This window comes from Pseudomyrmex gracilis, unplaced genomic scaffold, assembly GCF_002006095.1.
Source record: "Pseudomyrmex gracilis isolate BER0280 unplaced genomic scaffold, ASM200609v1 scaffold_106, whole genome shotgun sequence".
NCBI classification, from domain to species: domain Eukaryota; kingdom Metazoa; phylum Arthropoda; class Insecta; order Hymenoptera; family Formicidae; genus Pseudomyrmex; species Pseudomyrmex gracilis.
The window spans coordinates 183,777-201,958 of NW_018020690.1; the positions used below are offsets into that span (position 1 = coordinate 183,777).

General features: G+C 42.3%; 4 protein-coding genes across 9 annotated transcripts; 2 read left to right on the forward strand and 2 right to left on the reverse strand.

Moving 5' to 3' along the window:
• Positions 1-6,787: 6,787 nt before the first annotated feature.
• Positions 6,788-9,789, reverse strand: LOC109856057 (GPI mannosyltransferase 3). 2 transcript variants are annotated; one of them, XM_020430907.1, is made up of 3 exons: positions 9,515-9,789; positions 9,222-9,423; positions 6,789-8,991 (listed from the first exon to the last, which is right to left on the reverse strand). In XM_020430907.1, exon 3 carries the CDS (start codon positions 8,948-8,950, stop codon positions 7,469-7,471), a length of 1,482 nt encoding a protein of 493 aa, XP_020286496.1. In that variant the 5' UTR covers positions 8,951-8,991; positions 9,222-9,423; positions 9,515-9,789; the 3' UTR covers positions 6,789-7,468. The 2 variants fall into 2 exon arrangements, with proteins under 2 accessions (XP_020286498.1, XP_020286496.1); XM_020430909.1 differs by lacking the exon at positions 9,222-9,423 and having other exon boundaries at positions 6,788-8,991.
• A 95-nt stretch (positions 9,790-9,884) lies between these two features.
• Positions 9,885-13,987, forward strand: LOC109856056 (zinc finger BED domain-containing protein 1-like). Of its 4 annotated transcripts, none has more exons than XM_020430903.1 (4): positions 9,885-11,764; positions 11,887-12,302; positions 12,388-12,542; positions 12,630-13,987. In XM_020430903.1, the coding sequence occupies exons 1-4, from the start codon at positions 10,469-10,471 to the stop codon at positions 12,959-12,961; spliced, it is 2,199 nt and encodes a 732-aa protein (XP_020286492.1). In that variant the 5' UTR covers positions 9,885-10,468; the 3' UTR covers positions 12,962-13,987. The 4 variants fall into 4 exon arrangements, with proteins under 4 accessions (XP_020286492.1, XP_020286494.1, XP_020286495.1 ...); XM_020430905.1 differs by having other exon boundaries at positions 12,388-12,530; positions 12,633-13,987; XM_020430906.1 differs by having other exon boundaries at positions 12,388-12,521; positions 12,633-13,987.
• A 36-nt stretch (positions 13,988-14,023) lies between these two features.
• On the reverse strand, positions 14,024-15,404 carry LOC109856058 (transmembrane protein 138). 2 transcript variants are annotated; one of them, XM_020430911.1, is made up of 4 exons: positions 15,189-15,404; positions 15,058-15,130; positions 14,726-14,900; positions 14,024-14,642 (listed from the first exon to the last, which is right to left on the reverse strand). In XM_020430911.1, the coding sequence occupies exons 1-4, from the start codon at positions 15,320-15,322 to the stop codon at positions 14,542-14,544; spliced, it is 483 nt and encodes a 160-aa protein (XP_020286500.1). In that variant the 5' UTR covers positions 15,323-15,404; the 3' UTR covers positions 14,024-14,541. The 2 variants fall into 2 exon arrangements, with proteins under 2 accessions (XP_020286500.1, XP_020286499.1); XM_020430910.1 differs by having other exon boundaries at positions 14,027-14,648.
• Positions 15,405-15,543: 139 nt separating this feature from the next.
• On the forward strand, positions 15,544-18,079 carry LOC109856060 (chromatin assembly factor 1 subunit B). The gene is given in 6 exon segments (XM_020430914.1): positions 15,544-15,865; positions 16,042-16,177; positions 16,256-16,559; positions 16,690-16,953; positions 17,050-17,347; positions 17,350-18,079. Coding segments are annotated over 6 exon segments (1,731 nt in total). The 5' UTR covers positions 15,544-15,724; the 3' UTR covers positions 17,938-18,079.
• The last annotated feature ends 103 nt before the right edge of the window (positions 18,080-18,182 follow it).

Sequence of the window (18,182 nt, forward strand, 5' to 3'; positions counted from 1 at the left end):
AACACGTCGCCGTTGCCTCACCTGGCGACTGGTGCGTCGACGCGGTCTCCCCTCTCCTGTCGGAGAACCCTTGCCCATTCGGCATCTCGCGCAGGTAGAAGGGGCGCGAGGATAGAGAGAGAGAAAGAGAGAGAAAAGGAAGTGCGCGCCTCGAAAGGTTTCTTATCGAGAAAATCGCGCAAAAACGAATTAATATCTAGTGGAATTTCAATTCACGCTGCTAAGGAACTCGATTGATGTTTGTTTGTGTGTGTGTGTGTGTATATAAATACGTAACATTTGGATGTTGAATGAGAAGAGAGAAAGGAAAGAGGGAAGAAGAGAGAAGGGAGAAAGAAAGAGGGGGAGAAAGAGAGAGGGGGAGAGAGAGAGAGAGAGAGAAAGGAACACCAGTTGCGCTGTGTGTACTGCGAAAACGGTTCTCTCGTAGGACGAGAGATAAAAATGAATAAACACCGTATAGTGGAACTTCGATTTGCCCAATCGACGTGTTTAACAGGTGTATGTAAAAGATATTAGATCAATCGGGTTTGTTCAGTGATAAAAGGAAAGGAGAAAGGAGAAAAATTTCGTAAACACATGCAAAAATTTTCGTAACGAGTATCTAACAGTAAATTAAAAAAAAAAAAATAATTTATACTGCAATAACAAATGTGCCACAAAAAATAATTTGACTTTTACCATTTAACTTTTTTCTTTCTCTTAAAAATCATCAAAATACAGAAAAAGATGTCGCTCGAAAAAAAATACGCTCCGGAAAGAAAGAAGAAGACAGCGCTCTCACGCAATATCCTTAAGAATCTTATGAATATTTGGATTTTAAATGTCAACAAAGAAAAAAATATTCAAATGTTCGTTGAATATTTATATATGTTCGGTAAAGAAGGAGATCGACAAAATATACGAAAAGAAACGTTAGAGAGCGAGCAAAATGAAAAAAAAAATAAACATTTATTTCCTCGAATTCAAAAAATGCAAGATTCCCGTCACCCGGTCAGGTGAAAACGCGAACTTATTTCGCCAAACATGGCCGACGTAAATACACCGATACAACAACGACGACGACGACGACGACGACGATTCGAACGTCGTCGAATTCGGCGTCGTCGCAAACGAAGTGCGGAGGACGACCAAAAATCAGATTAGAACGGCGTGTAGGGAAAGGCAGGTTGTTGTTGGAGCCGCGCCAGGTGCGCAGACTCGTCGCTCACACGAAGCGAACCCTGCTCGCCACGTCCACCTGAAAAGCGCGTTACCGCTTCGCTCATGGCGGATTCCCCCGTCCCATCTCCGTCCATGTGACGTGCACGTGGCGCGATGTTTCTTCGTCACGTTTGTTCCGATGACGAAGTCATCGCGGATCGAGCCGGCACGACAACGTCTTTCCACTTTTCTCCAGTCGTTTCCACTTGTTTGTTTCAACGATCGATTGATCGCGATCATCGATATTCAAAAAAAAAAAAAAAGATCTTCGCGAGCCGTTCCTTATCGGCGCGCACGTGAGTCCGCGATTTCTCGAACGGAGAAAATGGCGCGCAACAGCCGGCCCGTTCGAAGTGCGCATGCGGCCGCTCCGAGTGACCGCAGGTGCGTATCTACGTGCGAAAACTTAGCCGACGACGTGTCGGCGTCCTCGATACGGGTTCCCTTCATGTAATCGCGGCCTTGGGACGCTCACGTTATTTATTTTTCTCAGACTCGTCTTTTCACGGGGTATTCGTTCGGAGACACGTGCCTCATTCGACCGCTCATCGTGACGAAACGGAACACGTGCATCATACGTTGCCGGTCTGTTAAACGTTTATCTCTGTTTTACGAGCGAGTTTGAAGATACACCTAAAACGCGCGTTCAAACCCCCATACGCAAAATACATAAGCGGAAAAAACGCGATAATGGAATTCGAATTGGTAGCGCAAACTAAAAACGCTATATATTATAAATTTGCGTCACACAAGAAAAACAATCAAATTTCTTTCGGCATTTGAGAGAATTAGAACGATTTTTAAAACGTCCCATCTCGCGAGCTATTGTGTTTGCACAAAAAAAGCCAGTTTGTAATTTCGTCCTGATTTCGTACGTGCTCTTTTCCTTCTCTCTCCTTCGTCTCTTTCCATCCGCTCTTGATAGAAATAAATTATTCAACGTATATGCACGCAATATACATACAAAAGCTGATATAACTATTTTATATTCCACCTTTATACATATGCCATTGCGTAACGCTGTCGGTCGTCATGCGCAATTATGCGGTCGCGTCATCGAATTTATGCGTTTTTTTTTTTTTTTTTTTGCGCACACAGGGATATCCTCAAAACTTTCGATCTCAATTTTAAATATTATTTTCGTTTCCTCAACGCGAGTACGAAAATCCTCGCGCGGAATCGCGTCGTTCGAGTGGTACTCTCGTCGAGGGTACTCGAAATTTTCGAAACTTTCTTTCGAGTTCACTCGGAAGAAATCAGGGAAAACGACGCCGTTGTCGTAATTATTGAGAGAAAGTTCAGGAAAATGACGAAGAAAGTAGCGCAAAATGTACCGTACATGTGTACACGCGTTCGGTTTTTCTCGCTCTCGGATTTTTTTTTTTCTTTTTCGATCATCAATCCGCGTTTGATGTGGCTCTTTACTGCGCGTGACCGCACAGTCCGCTCTTTGTACGGAACAATTAAGAGAATGAATACACATATCCACCGCTTCTTGGGCAAGACCGCCGCGCGATACATTCGATTCTGCCGAGTCACGTCGTCGTACGAGCGCGCCTCCCGACGCACGCGTTATATTTTCCGCCGTTTCCCAACTTTACTTTCTGTAAAGTTAACTGTCGCACACATGTCGCACACGCTTTTCCACACATCTCCGACAATCTTGGCCAAGTCAGATTACCATCGTTTACGACATAATTGCAGAAACATATTGTGCGAGAAAAATCAGATTTTCTTTTCGCGCGTTTATTAAGCGGTGATTATGTGTTATTAGAATAAATATATGTATATCGAGCTGTATGTGCGTGACTGCTAAAAACATTATGACGTCAATCGGTTGTGTTTCTTCGCGACAGAAAAAGTGAGTTAATGTCGGATTCGCGTGAAAATCCGAATGTAAACAACGCGAAGAGGCACACGTGTGATGCGCGTCGTGTCAAAATCGCGAGGAAATATCTACGAAGCGCGAATTGACACGCGCAAGAATTGTGTTTTGTTCTTCCGTCGCGCTTCCGATGGCAAAGTGCGTGAGGAAAGGAAAAAAAAAAAAACAGGAAACTTTAAAGCTGTCTGACCAGAAAATATTCGGCATTGAGGCGCGCTCTTGCGATTCTTTAAACAAGAGCTCACGGGACTGCTGCACGGTGGATTGGCAACCACCTGTTGCTGGTCCCTCGTGTCTGTTGCAATTGGCGGACGGGATCGACGGCGCTTAAGCGAAGGCAATCGCGGTTGAAAGACTGCGGCAGAGAAGTAAAGATATTTCTCGTCGGAAAAAGTCGTAACTTCTAAACTCTAGATTTCATAAGAGTTTCAAATCTACGTACGTAAACACGCAGAAATTCTTGGATTCGCGATGAGATTCGGATTCGGATACTCGCTTTCGGTCAAAAAAAAAAAACTTCGTTGTCAGATTTGATTGCGGAAAATCTGAAAATTGAGATCAAACTTACCGCGCGAATATTTGAAAAAAATTGTCACAAGTTCAATTAATATTTCTCAGAATCGCGATAAAAGTTAAAAACATCGCAACCTAGCGAGTAAGTATTTCGTTCGCGGAAATTATTTACATATTAACACTTTTCTTTTTAATACTTCCAACAAAAAAAAAAAAAAAAAAAAAAAGAAAAAGAAAAGAAACATACTTCGTCGTTTGCGAAGACGACGCTTTGGAGATTTGTACTTTTGCAGAGACTTGCAAATGGGAAATAGAGACGCGCGTTAAAGCCCCGGGGAGCAAAGTCTGGCTGGATTCCAGCATTGTCGAGGAGAGCCGGTTTATGATATCAGACTCTGTACCGCCGATATTTACCGCGGTTTGCTCGTTCTCTCTCTCTCTCCCTCTTTTCTCTTCTCTCTCTGTTTCTTCCTCTCTCTCCTTCTTGCTTCTCCGGTATGAATATATTATTATTACGATGTCGCTTTAAATTCCCTATGCGCATTTTCTACCAGATTCGTTTTACAAGTAGCTACAAGTTTTTTTTATTATCAACGTCGTACTGGTTTTTTTTTGTTAATATCAGCAAACAACCGACGCACATGTGACAAAATGAGATTCATTCACGTCATTGCTAAATGAGATGCGACGCTAATTCCCGAAGATTCTAATGACACTGTGAATTCTCGCTTCCGGAAAAAAAAAAACTTTTGCTCGCAACCAAAATATTAAACAAGAGAGAAAGTACGTAAACACATGTCGAACGAATGTATACGGAGCGCAAAAAATTCTTGGATATTTAATTTAATACATATTTCAAACAAGATACAAACTTGCGTCTGTGCGTTTTACGTGAAATTTTTCTTTAACGTGCGCAACAGCGTGAAAAACGTCGCGCACGTCGCGAGTATCGTTGAACTCATCGTCGTAAGGAAGGAACGCGAAGAGAAAGGGATGTTTCGTTTCGCGAAACCGCGCGAATTTTGCGACATTTCGGGACAAAACTTTCGAGACAAAACGCGCATCGCCTGATTATTCCCAAGCCGATCGCAATTCTCAAAAGCGCAGAATCTGCGCGACCGAAAGTATTTCAGGCCGCGTAACGGTTTTTATTTGTATCACTTGTACAGAAAATACGTACGAGACGTATTTAAAAAAAAAAAAAAAAAAAAAAAATACAAACCAGTTTTACTCGGAACCGTTAAAAACTGTAAATTATATTAATTTCGCTCGCAACGCAAAAATTTCACGATCGATCGCCTCGCTCGCTGACTAATTGGCGATCGCGACTTGACTCGATCGTCGATCTTTTGCGCGCCTGTGGCTTTTCCAGAAATAGAACTTATAGAGAAAGGCAAAGACAGAGAGACTCTTAAACTATCGCGGTTAAATTTAATCGGCAGGAGAGCGCGAGCAGTTCGACTGCAAAGCGCGCAAAGTGACTCTTCGTGATTCCGACGACGACGACGACGACCACGACGACGACGAGGTCGATCCACTTTGGATTCTCTTACGTGCGGTAAGAGGATGGAGAGCGGATTCACCGTTGCGGGGAACTTTCTCTTGAGTTGAGTATACGCGCTCGTACATATGGCTCTTGTGTCTGGCTACGTAACTTTCGAAACGACAGGTCTGTCCCTCCTCCTCTCTCTCTCTCTCTCTTGCGAATCGCGGCACATTCCTCCAAATTACGCATATTTTTCAGTAGTTTAGTGCAGTATTTGTTTCACTGCGACTGACAAATAATCGCGAGACTTATTTTTATAACAAAAAATATACAATGCGTTATAGTTGCTGTTGATTTTTTTTTTACCACGTTGCCTGATCATTGCGTTCTTGTGTAAATAAAAACAAAATACAATATAAAAATAAACACAAAAATCATTTTTGAACATCGCATCCTCTTGCAAGGACGTGAGAAACTTGCGCACGTCCCGCAAGGAAGTCGAGGACTCCAGGAGGAAACTGCGTCCTTTCGCGCGCGCGCGCGCGCGTACGATGCGCAGTTTCACGGATATCGGGCGCGCTCGGGCGAGCAGAAGCAGCGACGAAGAGCCGCAAGGAAGCGGAAGAGAGAAGAGAACCCGTTGCCTGCGCGATCGGCGCGAGCGCGAGCGAGCGAGAGCACATTTGTGGTCGCTGACCCGGCCGGAACGTTGACTCCATGTAGTCAGTCCCCCCCTTTATATTTTCCTCCGTTCCCCGTTTATACCTGATCTTGCCGTATAGCGTATCTTCGATTATACGAAGAGTTACCTTGTCTCTCCTCGGCTTCGCTTCGCATCCTCGTCTTCTCTCGTCAATCACAGCGTCTCTCGCTGAAAATCAATCGCCCTTTCCCGTATCTTCGTTTTCCCAAACTCTCTTTCTCTCGTTTTTCCAGACCGTATTTCACTTTTCGTTCTGTCTGCTCGTCGGAACCGTCGTCTTCGTTCATTCATTTTTTTCTTTTGTCCCGTTCTTCTTCTCTCGTCAAAACAGGAAAAACCCGACATAGAAGAATAGACAAGATAGACGACATCAACACACGTTTACACGAGACAAATATGCGTTTGCACAAATTTCAAATAGCGCGTCTTTGACGTGTGTGTGTGTGTGTGTGTGTTTGTGTAAAACACATATTTGCACTTTTTTGCAATAAATATTTTGTTTTTGTTTTACGAACAAATGTGATCATGTAACAAACAGAAGGCGTGCAATTTCATACCTCTGACGATCGTTTAATTAACACATCTTTGATGTATTTTCGATCAAGTTCATTTTGTCCGTTTCTCATCACCGCTGCGGAGCTCTCAAGCGAATTTGAAAAAGATAACATTCGAGGAATATTACAGAGGGTTCGGGAAATGATTGCGTTTCGGTACATATTTCTTTCTCTCTCTCTCTTTCTCTAGTACGAAGCGAGTACCGTTAGAATCGTTATCGTTCCCGCATCGAGAGAGTCCGAGATTCGAGTCCTACTTACTAACGGTATCCATTTATTCCGACGACCGGAGGGCTTGCCCGTCTGCCTTTCTTGCCGCCGCCGCCGCCGCCGCAACCCCGTCGATCGTTTTTAGCGAGGAAGAGCCGTCGGTTTACGAGCGTTTCGCAATGATCGTCTAATCGTTATTAACGACCGCGCGCGGTGGGGTATAATCCGCCGGCTTTTTGTCATCTCTCAACAGAGAGATAGATAGAGAGAGAGAGAGAGAAAAAAGACCAGAACACCGGCATTGGACTTCCACCTCGTTGCATTCCATCGTCGCGCTGAAGGAACCAATTTAAGGAATTGCAAAAGATTGTTACTCGCACGACGTTACTAAAGTTGGGATGCGCGAGGAAATGAAACGCGATGAAGAAACACGAAGTGTTTCCAAAGAATGTCACAGACATTTATATACTTCCATAATGAGTTATTCTGTACATTTTAGCGCAATATGAAAAAGATTACAAACTGGCGACTTCTCGCCAATTGTTAACAAATCAATTCTACAATGTGTAATAAAAGGATTTACAAAACAACGAGCGCTATATAAGGCGCTGTTATTGGTTGCGCGACACGTTTATTGTGTTTTCAGAATAAATAATCGGAACGACCTCGTCACCTCCCAATCGAGTCCTTCTCTAATTTTTCTCCGTTTAATAGATTTCCTCCTTTGCAGGTAGTTACGCTATTTGGACACACATCGCGGAGAGATTTCGTACCCGCTTTATCACTCGCGTTGAAACTCCGTGGAATACTTCGTGGAAGTATAAAACGTGGCACGAAAAAATCCGCATAAGAGAGTGCTCTTGGCGTATTGTGGAATTGTTTTTTTTTTTTTTTTTTTTTTTTTTTTTTTTTTTTTAAATAAACAGCGCGTACTTATACAACAATATGTACTCACCGTAATTCGGTTGCGGAAAATGCGCATGAAATATCTTGGCGATCAATTTGTAGTTGCGCAAGAAATCGCTTATGTTGCTCGCGGTATTGTCGAACGTTATCACGTAAGTCGGTAATGTAGCGTTCGCGTTTCGAACGTAATTGTCGTCGAGCCAGGCCGTCGGGTCCGCGAAGAATCGATCGGCCTCGTCCACGTAATCGTCAACGTTGTCGAGATTGGGCTCGCACGTTAAAAATCTTATCGACGCGTTCACATGCAAATGACTGTACAACGGGGTGGCGTGACACGGGGTCAGGATCAGCGTCGACGAGGAGGAGTTCGCGCGCGAAATCTCAACGTCGCGCAGAAACTTCATCGCGTCTAAAGTGCCGCGCTGATGTATCAGAGACAGATACAATCCGGGCGCGACGTTGCTGAGTATCAGAAGCGTCCAGATGCAATTTCGCACGAATCTCGCGCACCTCAGATTGTACAGGCCGTAGTAACCTGTGCATATAAGCAACGGCAAAAGCGGCATAACGAATCGGTGCTCCTTGTGGGACAGCAACGAGTAGACGAACAGGGTCCAGCCGATTGTCGCGATCATGATCTTCACTCGCTGAAAATGATGATGGGTAAAAAGAATTATTCGCAAAACTGAGAGAACAAACAGAACGTAATACAGACCGAGCAGAACGGACAGGCCGGAAACGAGATACCAGAACGCGTGTTCCGTGCCGTACGTGTTCCCGACGCTTCCGAGCACGTTCGCTCGGAAAAATCTCCACGGAGTCACAACGAACGTTCCGTAACAATAACTGTCTATCAATACGGAAATCGAGAAACATGAAAAAAGTATTAAAGCGTATCGAACTAGGAGTGTACGTTTTTCCGAGCTCATACAAATGTGATACAAGCACAGAGGTAGCCATACAATCGCGGCGGTGGGTCTCGCCATGCAGAGGAGACCGACGATCCACAAGAACCTCGTGCTCTCGTCAAGCCCGCGGTGACTGCAATGAAATCTCCACGGGAATATCGATAGCGCGATGATGGTGCAGGCGGTCTCCACGGAGTTTATCAGCGTTCTGGTGGCGCAATAATACCAGAACCAGTTTAAAAGCAACACGTACAACATCCATCTGCTGTTGGTCCACTTGTAAAAGCAATAATCCGCGTATCCGGCGAGCACAGCGTGGCAAACTCGGGGCAGTGTCGTCAGGAGAGAGACAAAATCCAGAGAAAGCGCTGCGAGCACACGATAGAGAATTGAGATGAGAAATGGATACATGTAGCTGCGAATCATGACCGTCCATTCCCACGTGAGATGTCCGTAGCCGAACGCCAAATGATGGGCCACCTCCAGCGACTGCCAGTACTCGTCTGGCACAAAAGCAGTTTGCACCAGAAATACCGACGTCAGTCGCCATAATATCAAAACAGACAGTAGTGTTAAGTTCATCTCGTGTCAATGATTCAAACGTTCATTTCTTAAGACTCAACCTAAAAAAAATAAAAACAAAATTGTATTTTAAACATGTTCCAAGCTAATAAAAGTTTCGAGATGATAGAAAGTTTGTTGTTCGAAGAGTAATTCCGTTGTAATCGGTAATTTTCTTTCTCTTCAAAGAATATTGATTGAAATTAATTGATTTTAAGTGTTTTTTTTTGTTTTTGTTTTTTGTATTTTTGAACTATAGTCCGCTCTTGCAAATACCGGTGCTATCACTTACCCTCCTGTGCTCCTCTGCCATTTCTTCACGACGCGCGCGTACAATCGCGCATTTTTTTAAACGACGAAACGAATGTATAAATCTGACCGAATTGATAAATCCACAAGTTTGAAGCGTGAACCGGACAATTAGCCATTGCAACAATTGTCATTTGAAAAAATCAATCTCTCTTCTCTCTTTCAAGCGCGGCGCTCTTTTCTCTCTGTCGATATAACAGATTTTTTAACCTTAAAAACTTTTCAACAATTTCTCTCGCTTTTAAAAAAATCACGAGCGACAATTTCTGGCATTACCTTTCGTTCCGCTCGCGAATGTGTCGAGCGAGCGCAATTTCGTCGAAATTTGAGACGCGCGCTGCAAAAAAGTCTCATCCAAAAAGACGTAAAGGTAAAAAGTCAGGTTAAGATCGGGCACACGACCACAGGCAACAAAGAACGAAGAACTGCACTTCGCAACTTCAGAGAAGATGGCGGTTAAACACGTCACGAGCGCTTTAGCCAATCAATTTCCCGCTCCCGCGGGAAAACGGATCGGCGCACGACGAGAAGGCGATTGGTCGACGCGTTTGATCTTCAGCTCGCAAACGTTCGGCGTCGATCGACAGGCGAGAGCCGCGCTTTCTCTCTCTCTCTCTCTCTCTCTTCCTCATTTCGTCCCTCGTTGCCAGGTCCTCGAGTGCTGCGCGAGTCCGCCATTACGGTGATAATACTCGAATCGATCACGACGAGGTCTATAGATAAACGAGATTCCCTCTCGGCGAACGTGGCGCAAAAGTCGATATCGCATCGTTCGGGGACGAGTCGATAGCCGGTTCCGCGGACATCGTTCTTTTCGACGCGAGAAATTGAACTTCGATACACCGCGGAAATAATCCATCGACGGGCGCACGAGGGGAGATTGAGAGATATATCGTGAACGCGCGTGTACGCGCGTAAATTTGTGTTGTTGACTCGTGCCGCGTACACCCCGAGCGAGCTTGTGAATCGTCGTGGACGACGGGGCCGCGCGCGTGGACAACGGGACGGGATGCGCGTTGTCGCGTCGTTTGTGTATTTTAAATTATGCAACGTGCGTGCAACGTTCGCGTTGACGGTGCGCGGCTGCTGACGCGAGAGCAACAACGTGGTAAAGCGGACGGGTGTCGCGTAAAAAAAACGCGTCCTAAAGAACCGCGTGTGTAAAAAAACGTTACACATGCACCGACAGTTTGCGCGTTAATTACGTTTATTAAACGTGACAAAAACAACATGGAGAATATTAAGCAAGCGATAATGGCAAACGGCTCGTCCAAGCTGGCCGGCACGTCGGACGACGGCAAGAACGACGTGCAGTTCACCCTCGCGAAAATGATGGACGAGAAGTACACATATACGTATAAGAAGCTGGTGGTGCCGCCCTCGATGAGAAGCATTTACTGGAAATTCTTCGGTTTTCCCGCCACCGACGACGGCGATATACTCACCAAAGTCAAGATAGTTTGTATACTGTGCAAGACGCAGATCGCTTACAATCGCAACACGAGCAATCTACGCATGCATCTGCAGAACAAGCACGCACAGGAGCTGCTGGAGCTCGAATCGGTCAGTCTCGGTTCCAGACAGGTCGTCAATCAGGAACACAAGGAGCGCAAGACTCCCCACAAGAGAGTGCTGAAGACCGGTCTGGCTCCGGCGAAGTACATTTACACGACCAACGTGGACGGTACGGTTCAGATAGACGGTGACATACAATTCGTGACCGATCCGAATATAAGCTTGTCGAACATGGAGGAGGACAATATCGCGATCGCCCAACCGCTGCGAGTTATGATCAAAGACGGTTCCGGGATTAACGGCAACAATCAGAACGTGGCGTTCCTCATGTCCGAGGACAATGTGACAAGTCAGTCGGTGGACGGGAAAACGGTGTCGGACGCTATCGCGGAATTCATCGTGATGGATCTCCAATTGCCGGAGATCGTGGAGGGACGTGGATTTCAAAGACTCGTGGCTACTCTGCGATCACCCTGCGAGATCCCGAGCAAGAACAAATTGGAGGAGGAAATAATACCGAGGATATACGATACCTTTCGAGAATCGGTGGCTTCCTCGTTGTCCCTCATCACTTTGGAAGTTGCGCTCACGATCGAGGAGTGGAGATCAAACAACGAAGAGAGTTTCGTCACCGTATCGGTTTATTATCAAAACATGGAAGAGGCTACGTTAGAGTGCAAAATTTTGAGTACCCTTCACGCGCCCTTAGACTGGGACAGGACTCAGTGGGAGAACACTTTAGATTCTCTGTTGCTCGAATGGGACATTAAAGTGGACAGAATAACGGCAGTGGTGGTTAGCACATCGAGGGAAGAATTGCTTATGGCGCTTAGTAATCGAAATTTGCCTGTTGTGCCGTGCTTGCTTCACACTCTGCAAGTGTGCGCGCAAACTTGCTTCGAAACTCCCGAAGTCGCTCATATATTGTCGAAGTGCAGAGCAATCATCGGAGTCATCATAAGTCATCCATCCGCGTATTCTGCGTTGACTCTGCAAGAACGATTGATAGAGGCATGTTATTTCGCAGAATAATTCTTTTCAGAATCTTCAGTTTACTATGCGTCTACGCTAAGACAAATGATACATCATGTTTTATATAAGCATTTCGTAATACTCATTGTTTTATGTTACAGTTGGAGGAAAATGCAATGTTGCTGGATTATGCAGTTATATGGATATCAACCTACAACATGTTGGAGCAAATGGTTTTGCGTCGTAACATACTCCCATCTATATTAGACAGTATCGAAGGATTGGATCAGGAGATGTTTGAAATCACCAACGACCAGTGGAAAGTTATTGAGGATCTCGTGACGGTTCTTGAACCGTTCAAAGTCACCATTATGACACTGAGCGAAGAAAAAATGCCTCTGATATCATTGTTGAAGCCGTTACTTTGGCAACTTGTTTCCTCACATCTCAAAGTAAAAGATACGGACAGCGAGACTGCCAAAAATCTCAAGGAATCTCTATCGGATATGTTGTGCGAGCGATACGCGGACAGCAATGTCACACTGTTACTGCAGATCTCGACTACTTTGGATCCTAGGTACGTCAGCGTTAAAAAAATTTCTCCCAACTTGCGCTTGTGAATTGCTGCATGGTGTTATTGATAAAGATCTTTTGCGCGTCAGATTCAAGGCACTGCCGTACGTTACCGAGGAGGATAAAGCTGTAGTGAGCGCTCCCATGAAGGAAATGTTGACGAAGCTAATTCAGGAGGAATCCGGAGATCCAGGCATAAAGTCCGAGGACGAAACAGTACCAAGTAAAAAAAGTAGATTATCAGGTATCAAAGCAATAATTATATTTCACGCGCCTCCAATCGAGGGAGGGACAAATTAAGATCCGATATTTTAATTAATAATAATTCAAGTAGGTATGGAACTTTTACTTGGCGGTCTTTGCTCGACGAAAAGCGGAATGTCTGCCGAGGAGAAGGCGGATCTCGAGCTTGTCCAGTACCAGTCCGAATCCCCGGCACCTCTGGATTATTGTCCGTTGCAATGGTGGGCCAAGGTGTCGGCGAAGTGTCCGAATCTAGCGAAACTGGCGAACAGATATCACTGCGTGCCCGCGTGTTGCGCACCCCCGACACGCATCACGGCGGACATGCAGATTCAGTACGACACGAAGCGAGCGGCTTTACCACCTCATCTGATCGACAAACTGCTGTTTTTACACGGCAATCACACCATGCTGGGTTGAAAATCAGGTGAGAAAAAGTGAACATCTGCTGGTTTCAGATAGAAGTTTCTGAATCAACAGGATGTTTTTTGTTTGCCTAATTCAGAGATACCTCGTCGATAACAGTCTACCGGGACAGTTTACACACACACACAAAATATTTTCATAATAAAACGCGAACTCGCGATATAATCTAATGTGAGACAAGCAAACTCTGTACAAAGTAATACTTAAAATAATATCAAATTTGTTCTCTAATTTGTTTTGGACTTTCGTAGTTTTAAGAGAAAGATAAAATCTCATAAAAAAAAAAAACAAAGATCAACCACTGACCTAAATGATACGTACGTCAAGAATTTCGTGGAGTGCGCGGTTCATAAAAAATCAAAATTAATTGATTCATTAGGTAATTTTTACATAAACTATTTGGATGTAATCAAAAAATGACACGGATAAGATTACAACAAATCAGGAATCAGCGCAATTCGGACTTTGTCTTGATCAAACGTGAGAAGAACGTGAAATTTTTCCAATTTTATTTTTTCGCGACTTATTCAGCAAAAGTTTGCACGTGCTGCGTTTGTTACAAAGACTCGTGACTGCTCATTAGCTTTATGAACTTTTAAGTATAAGTAATTATGTTAGAGATAAGTATCGTTGTTTGATATGTATCAAGAAATTAGTTGGATGTTTTTGTACAATTGTAAGATGTATAAATATATATTTACTATAGATTTTCTATATAGACGCAATCTTTCGATAAATACGAGCGTGTATTAGTTATGTAATTAAAATTACTTATTTGCAAATACACAAAACACATTGAAATAAAATATTGTAAAAGAAAATGTAACAATATTGTAACTTTTCTAATGTGTGTGTGCGTGTGTCTGCTTTTAGTCTTAATTTGCATATTGTTTTTAACAATAACAATCTGCACTATTATTATATATTATCATTACGAGATACAGCATTAGTGAAAAATATAAAAGTTTTGTATTTTTCATGCAAAGATAGAGGCTGTTCCGACATATATATACATATATTGGCATATATATATATATATTTACATATATATATATATATAAATTGCCATTGATATTGTCTTGTTCTTAAAGACAAAAGATAAAACTAAAAAGTTGTATAAAGATACTTTGTAATAGGAACTTTTTACATGTGTATGTAAGTGTAAAATATTTGTACAATATACAAAAGTTAGAAAAAAAAACTATTAATGTTTTCGATATAAAAACTCATATCTTATTACTTTGTTTAAGTAAAATTCTACAAATTTGTACAAACCTACAAGCATTGTATAAACAACCTGAAATTGTGCATACAAATAGAGACGTTAATGCTTGTATGCACGAAGTTGTACATTTCATCGTTAGAATATTATTGAGGCACATTATTGATGCAACTTCATGTGTAAAGGCTCAAACGCTTCTCTGTCACACATTTGAAATATAAACAAACGTTCTCTCTCTTTCTTTCTCTCTCTTACATCTGTTTTATCAAACCTCTGTAACTTTTTATCCCTTTCGTATATACATTACACAATTTAATATTGTGTATTCAATGTTATTTCAATGTATTTATAGTTATGGTATATTCAATTGCTTTCGTATCCAGGCAGAACCTCTGTCAAATCTCGGATCAGCAATCCTCAGAGAGGCTCTCTTATAAAAGTAATAGTACAATACTGCAACTTTACAAAAGTTCAGATTACAAGAGATGTGTTTGTATAATATATAAAAAAAAAAAATTACATCTCTCTTTCCATACCTGTTCTCTGCATAGAATAGAGAGCGTAAAATCCTTTTGTCCAGTAATATTTCAATGGCACTGACCAATGTACGGTGATGTGCCACACGTGCAAACTAATGGATAGTATCATGTATACAATACACAAAACTAATGTCATACGGAATTTTGTATACAGCAGTTGTATCAATCCTGCCTAAAAGATGATAAAAATATAAAAATGAGATTTAAAAGTCGTACACACATCTCTTTTGTTTATATTACATAGTATGTAATTATTTTTTTCCATAACACAAGAGTAAACATTCTATTGTGATATCGAGATGTAAATACGAGAAAATTATTATGTTTACCTGAAAAATGTAAGTGGAGAAGAAGCTTATCAAGAGGAGAGTGAGAGCTATGACAAGACAGAAATCTTGAATCCTGAAAAGAGGCGCGAATTTTATTGAGAGGGAAATGCGATGAAATTTAAATTACGTACACGTAAAGTATCAGCATGTCCGACGGATGTTGTCGGGCGAAGCTCGCAAACGAATTCACGCAAATGTCAAAAAGCAGCAGAACATTTTGCAGTATCACTATTGTCGTGTACTGTTTTGTGTTTAAGGAATTCATTTACTATCTATATATGAAAAAGAGAAATTGCGGAATGTACAGACACATGTGGCTCGCGTGATGTGTATTCCAGAGCTGTCAGATCAGTTTGTTGTTTTTGTTCAAACGGTTGCTACGGCAACGGACGCAACGAGATCTAGGAATGTTTCGAGCGTTTCTGTTGGCGGCACTGCGCTCGTTTTCTAACTCAACCTGACAGACCGAACTTTGCGGCGCGAAAAAGCACGCCGTTCATACGATCGAAAACAACTCCGAAGGTTAAGCAGCGGCAGCGAGATCATATTTTTTGTGATATAATTTATTTCGTCTCTTTGGACAAAATAATCGATTAAAATAACCGGCTCGTGTCAATTGTGTACGTACATACGACCAAGATTACGTCTTCATTTAATTTGAGAGATTATGAAGTGCACAACGCCTGAAATCTCGTGGCACAATCGCGACCCGGTGCTCAGCGTTGACATACAGAACGGTTTATGTGAAAATTCAAAGGGAGAGACGTTTTGGAGAGTTGCAACCGGAGGAGCAGATTGCCACGTCTTGGTAATAACAATTGCGGCAATTAAATGTCTTTTATTCAAAATATTTCGATCTTAATTGAAAAAATTTCAAAAAAATAACAAAATTCTCATTTTACGTTCACATTATTGGAAAAAATCAAACTTCCAAGTGATGATGATATTTACGCGAAAACTAGCAAGTTTCACATTTACCCGCAGATTTGGCATTTAACGACAAGTGGCATACTGGGTGGAGCTATTTTGAACTTTGCAGCGGATCTGGAACGTCATCAAAGAGCAGTAAACGTGGTGAGATTTTCACCGTCCAAGCAACTTCTGGCATCGGGAGATGATGGTGAGGATATCACATGATTTGTTTCCGCTAATCTAGATTTCATTGTAACTAAATAATAAATGATTAATTGATATACAGAATCGATTATCATCCTGTGGAGACAAAATGAAAAACAAGAATCCTCGCCATCCAAAGATGACACTGAGAACAAAGAACACTGGACTTCGTGGAAGACACTGAAGGGCCATCTTGAAGACATTTATGACATCAGTTGGTCACCTGATTCCAATTTCTTGATTTCGGGATCGGTTGACAACACTGCTATGCTATGGGATGTCAAAAAGGGTCGTTCAACCGCAATATTGTCGGATCATAAGGGTTTCGTTCAGGGTGTATCTTGGGATCCTTGCAACGAATATGTCTGTACTGTTAGCACAGATAGGTACGTATATATACATCAACAGAGTAACCTACAACTGTAAATCGCAACAATGAAGCAATACGCACGTGAAGAAAAGACATCTTCTGAAACTTGTGAATCCATAAAAAATTACTGTTTTTTTTTTTTTTAGACAATGCCGTTTAATAAGTGTTGCTACGAAGAAGGTCGTTCAACGTGTTTTTAAATCCACGATTCCAACACCAGCCGGCAGCCCGTTGGAAGGAAAGATAATGCGTTTGTTTTACGACGATACGTTTAAATCCTTCTTCCGCAGGCTGACTTTTTCTCCGGACGGAACGCTCATTTTCGTTCCTTCCGGAATAATCGAGTCGCAAGACACCGCAGCGCCTATATCGAACGCAACCATGGTTTTCTCTAGACAGAATATAAAAGAGTTAGTATATTTTAAAATATTCTGATCTGTTTGAAATAAAAAACGAAAAAAAAAAAAAGAACAATTTTAAGGACGAAATCACTTGTTTTTCTTCAGACCGATAATGGTGTTGCCGACTCAGAATGAATGTACAATAGCAGTGCGATGTTGTCCCGTGTATTTCGAGATACGAGAGGACGGACCAGATGCGGTAATACCGTTGCCGTACAGGATTGTATTCGCCGTGGCAACGCAAAATTCCGTAATAATTTACGATACGCAACAGATTTCTCCCATTTGCGTCATATCGCTGATTCATTACGGAAGACTGAACGATCTTTCGTGGTAAGTAATTGTCACGATGTGCCAGTCATCGCTTGAATTATTTCAAAAATTTCTATCTACTTTCTACTTTCGTTCTCTCTCTTACTCAGGTCCAGCAACGGTCGAATTTTAATTGTGTGTTCAAGTGACGGATATTGTTCGGTAATACATTTCGACAAGGACGAATTGGGTAAAATTTATGAAACGAAAACTACTCCAACGAAAGATGCCGCGAAGAAAGACGCGGCAAAAGAAACATCGAAGAAATTCAGTGTTAAGCAACAGTCTTCAACAAGCAACGATGCGAAAGACAGTGCGATAAAAAGAAACGTTCCGATATTTGCTGTCGACGATTGCGCAATGGATATCGATCTCGCAACAAGCACAAATACCGATGCGACGGCACATAATCGATTCGACGAACGAAAAACTCACGGAGTCGCGGAAAGTGATCGAAGTGAAAAATTGGAAATCGATAATTTGCAATTAAAAAAGAGTTCGTATGAGGAAGAAACGGAAGAAGATATCAAGTTGGTGTACGAGGACAGTGACAGCAATATCAAGAAACTAGCGACGAGCATTTCGCCGAAGAAAATCGTTCCTCCTCCGATAAATCAAAGACCTCCCAGGAGAGTGGAATTGATAACTTTGTCGAGTCCAAAGGGAGGCAAAAAGAAATAAATTATCTTGTAACATAATTTATGAAATAATTTTTCGAGACCTATAGTACGATTCCTAGTGTACATCTATTTTTATACACACACACATATATATATATATAATGTTACTTTTTTTTATATTCGCTCGTACACGAGAATTTACATCTGTGCAAATAAAGTGATAATTTCCAAAATTTTATATAAATCGTGTGCAAAAGTGCGTTTGAGCTGAGAATGTCAGGAAGGAAGTTTATGAGACAATGCGTA

Excerpts from the sequence above, each read along its gene's own strand:
- LOC109856057 (XM_020430909.1), bottom strand. The coding sequence starts at position 8,950 with ATGAACTTAACACTACTGTCTGTTTTGATATTATGGCGACTGACGTCG.
- LOC109856056 (XM_020430903.1), top strand. The coding sequence starts at position 10,469 with ATGGAGAATATTAAGCAAGCGATAATGGCAAACGGCTCGTCCAAGCTG. Across the intron at positions 12,303-12,387 it reads TCGACTACTTTGGATCCTAG|ATTCAAGGCACTGCCGTACG; the intron begins GTACGTCAGCGT and ends TTTGCGCGTCAG. Across the intron at positions 12,543-12,629 it reads TAAAAAAAGTAGATTATCAG|TAGGTATGGAACTTTTACTT; the intron begins GTATCAAAGCAA and ends TAATAATTCAAG.
- LOC109856058 (XM_020430910.1), bottom strand. The coding sequence starts at position 15,322 with ATGAATTCCTTAAACACAAAACAGTACACGACAATAGTGATACTGCAA. Across the intron at positions 15,131-15,188 it reads GACATGCTGATACTTTACGT|GATTCAAGATTTCTGTCTTG; the intron begins GTACGTAATTTA and ends GCCTCTTTTCAG. Across the intron at positions 14,901-15,057 it reads TCTCCACTTACATTTTTCAG|GCAGGATTGATACAACTGCT; the intron begins GTAAACATAATA and ends ATCATCTTTTAG.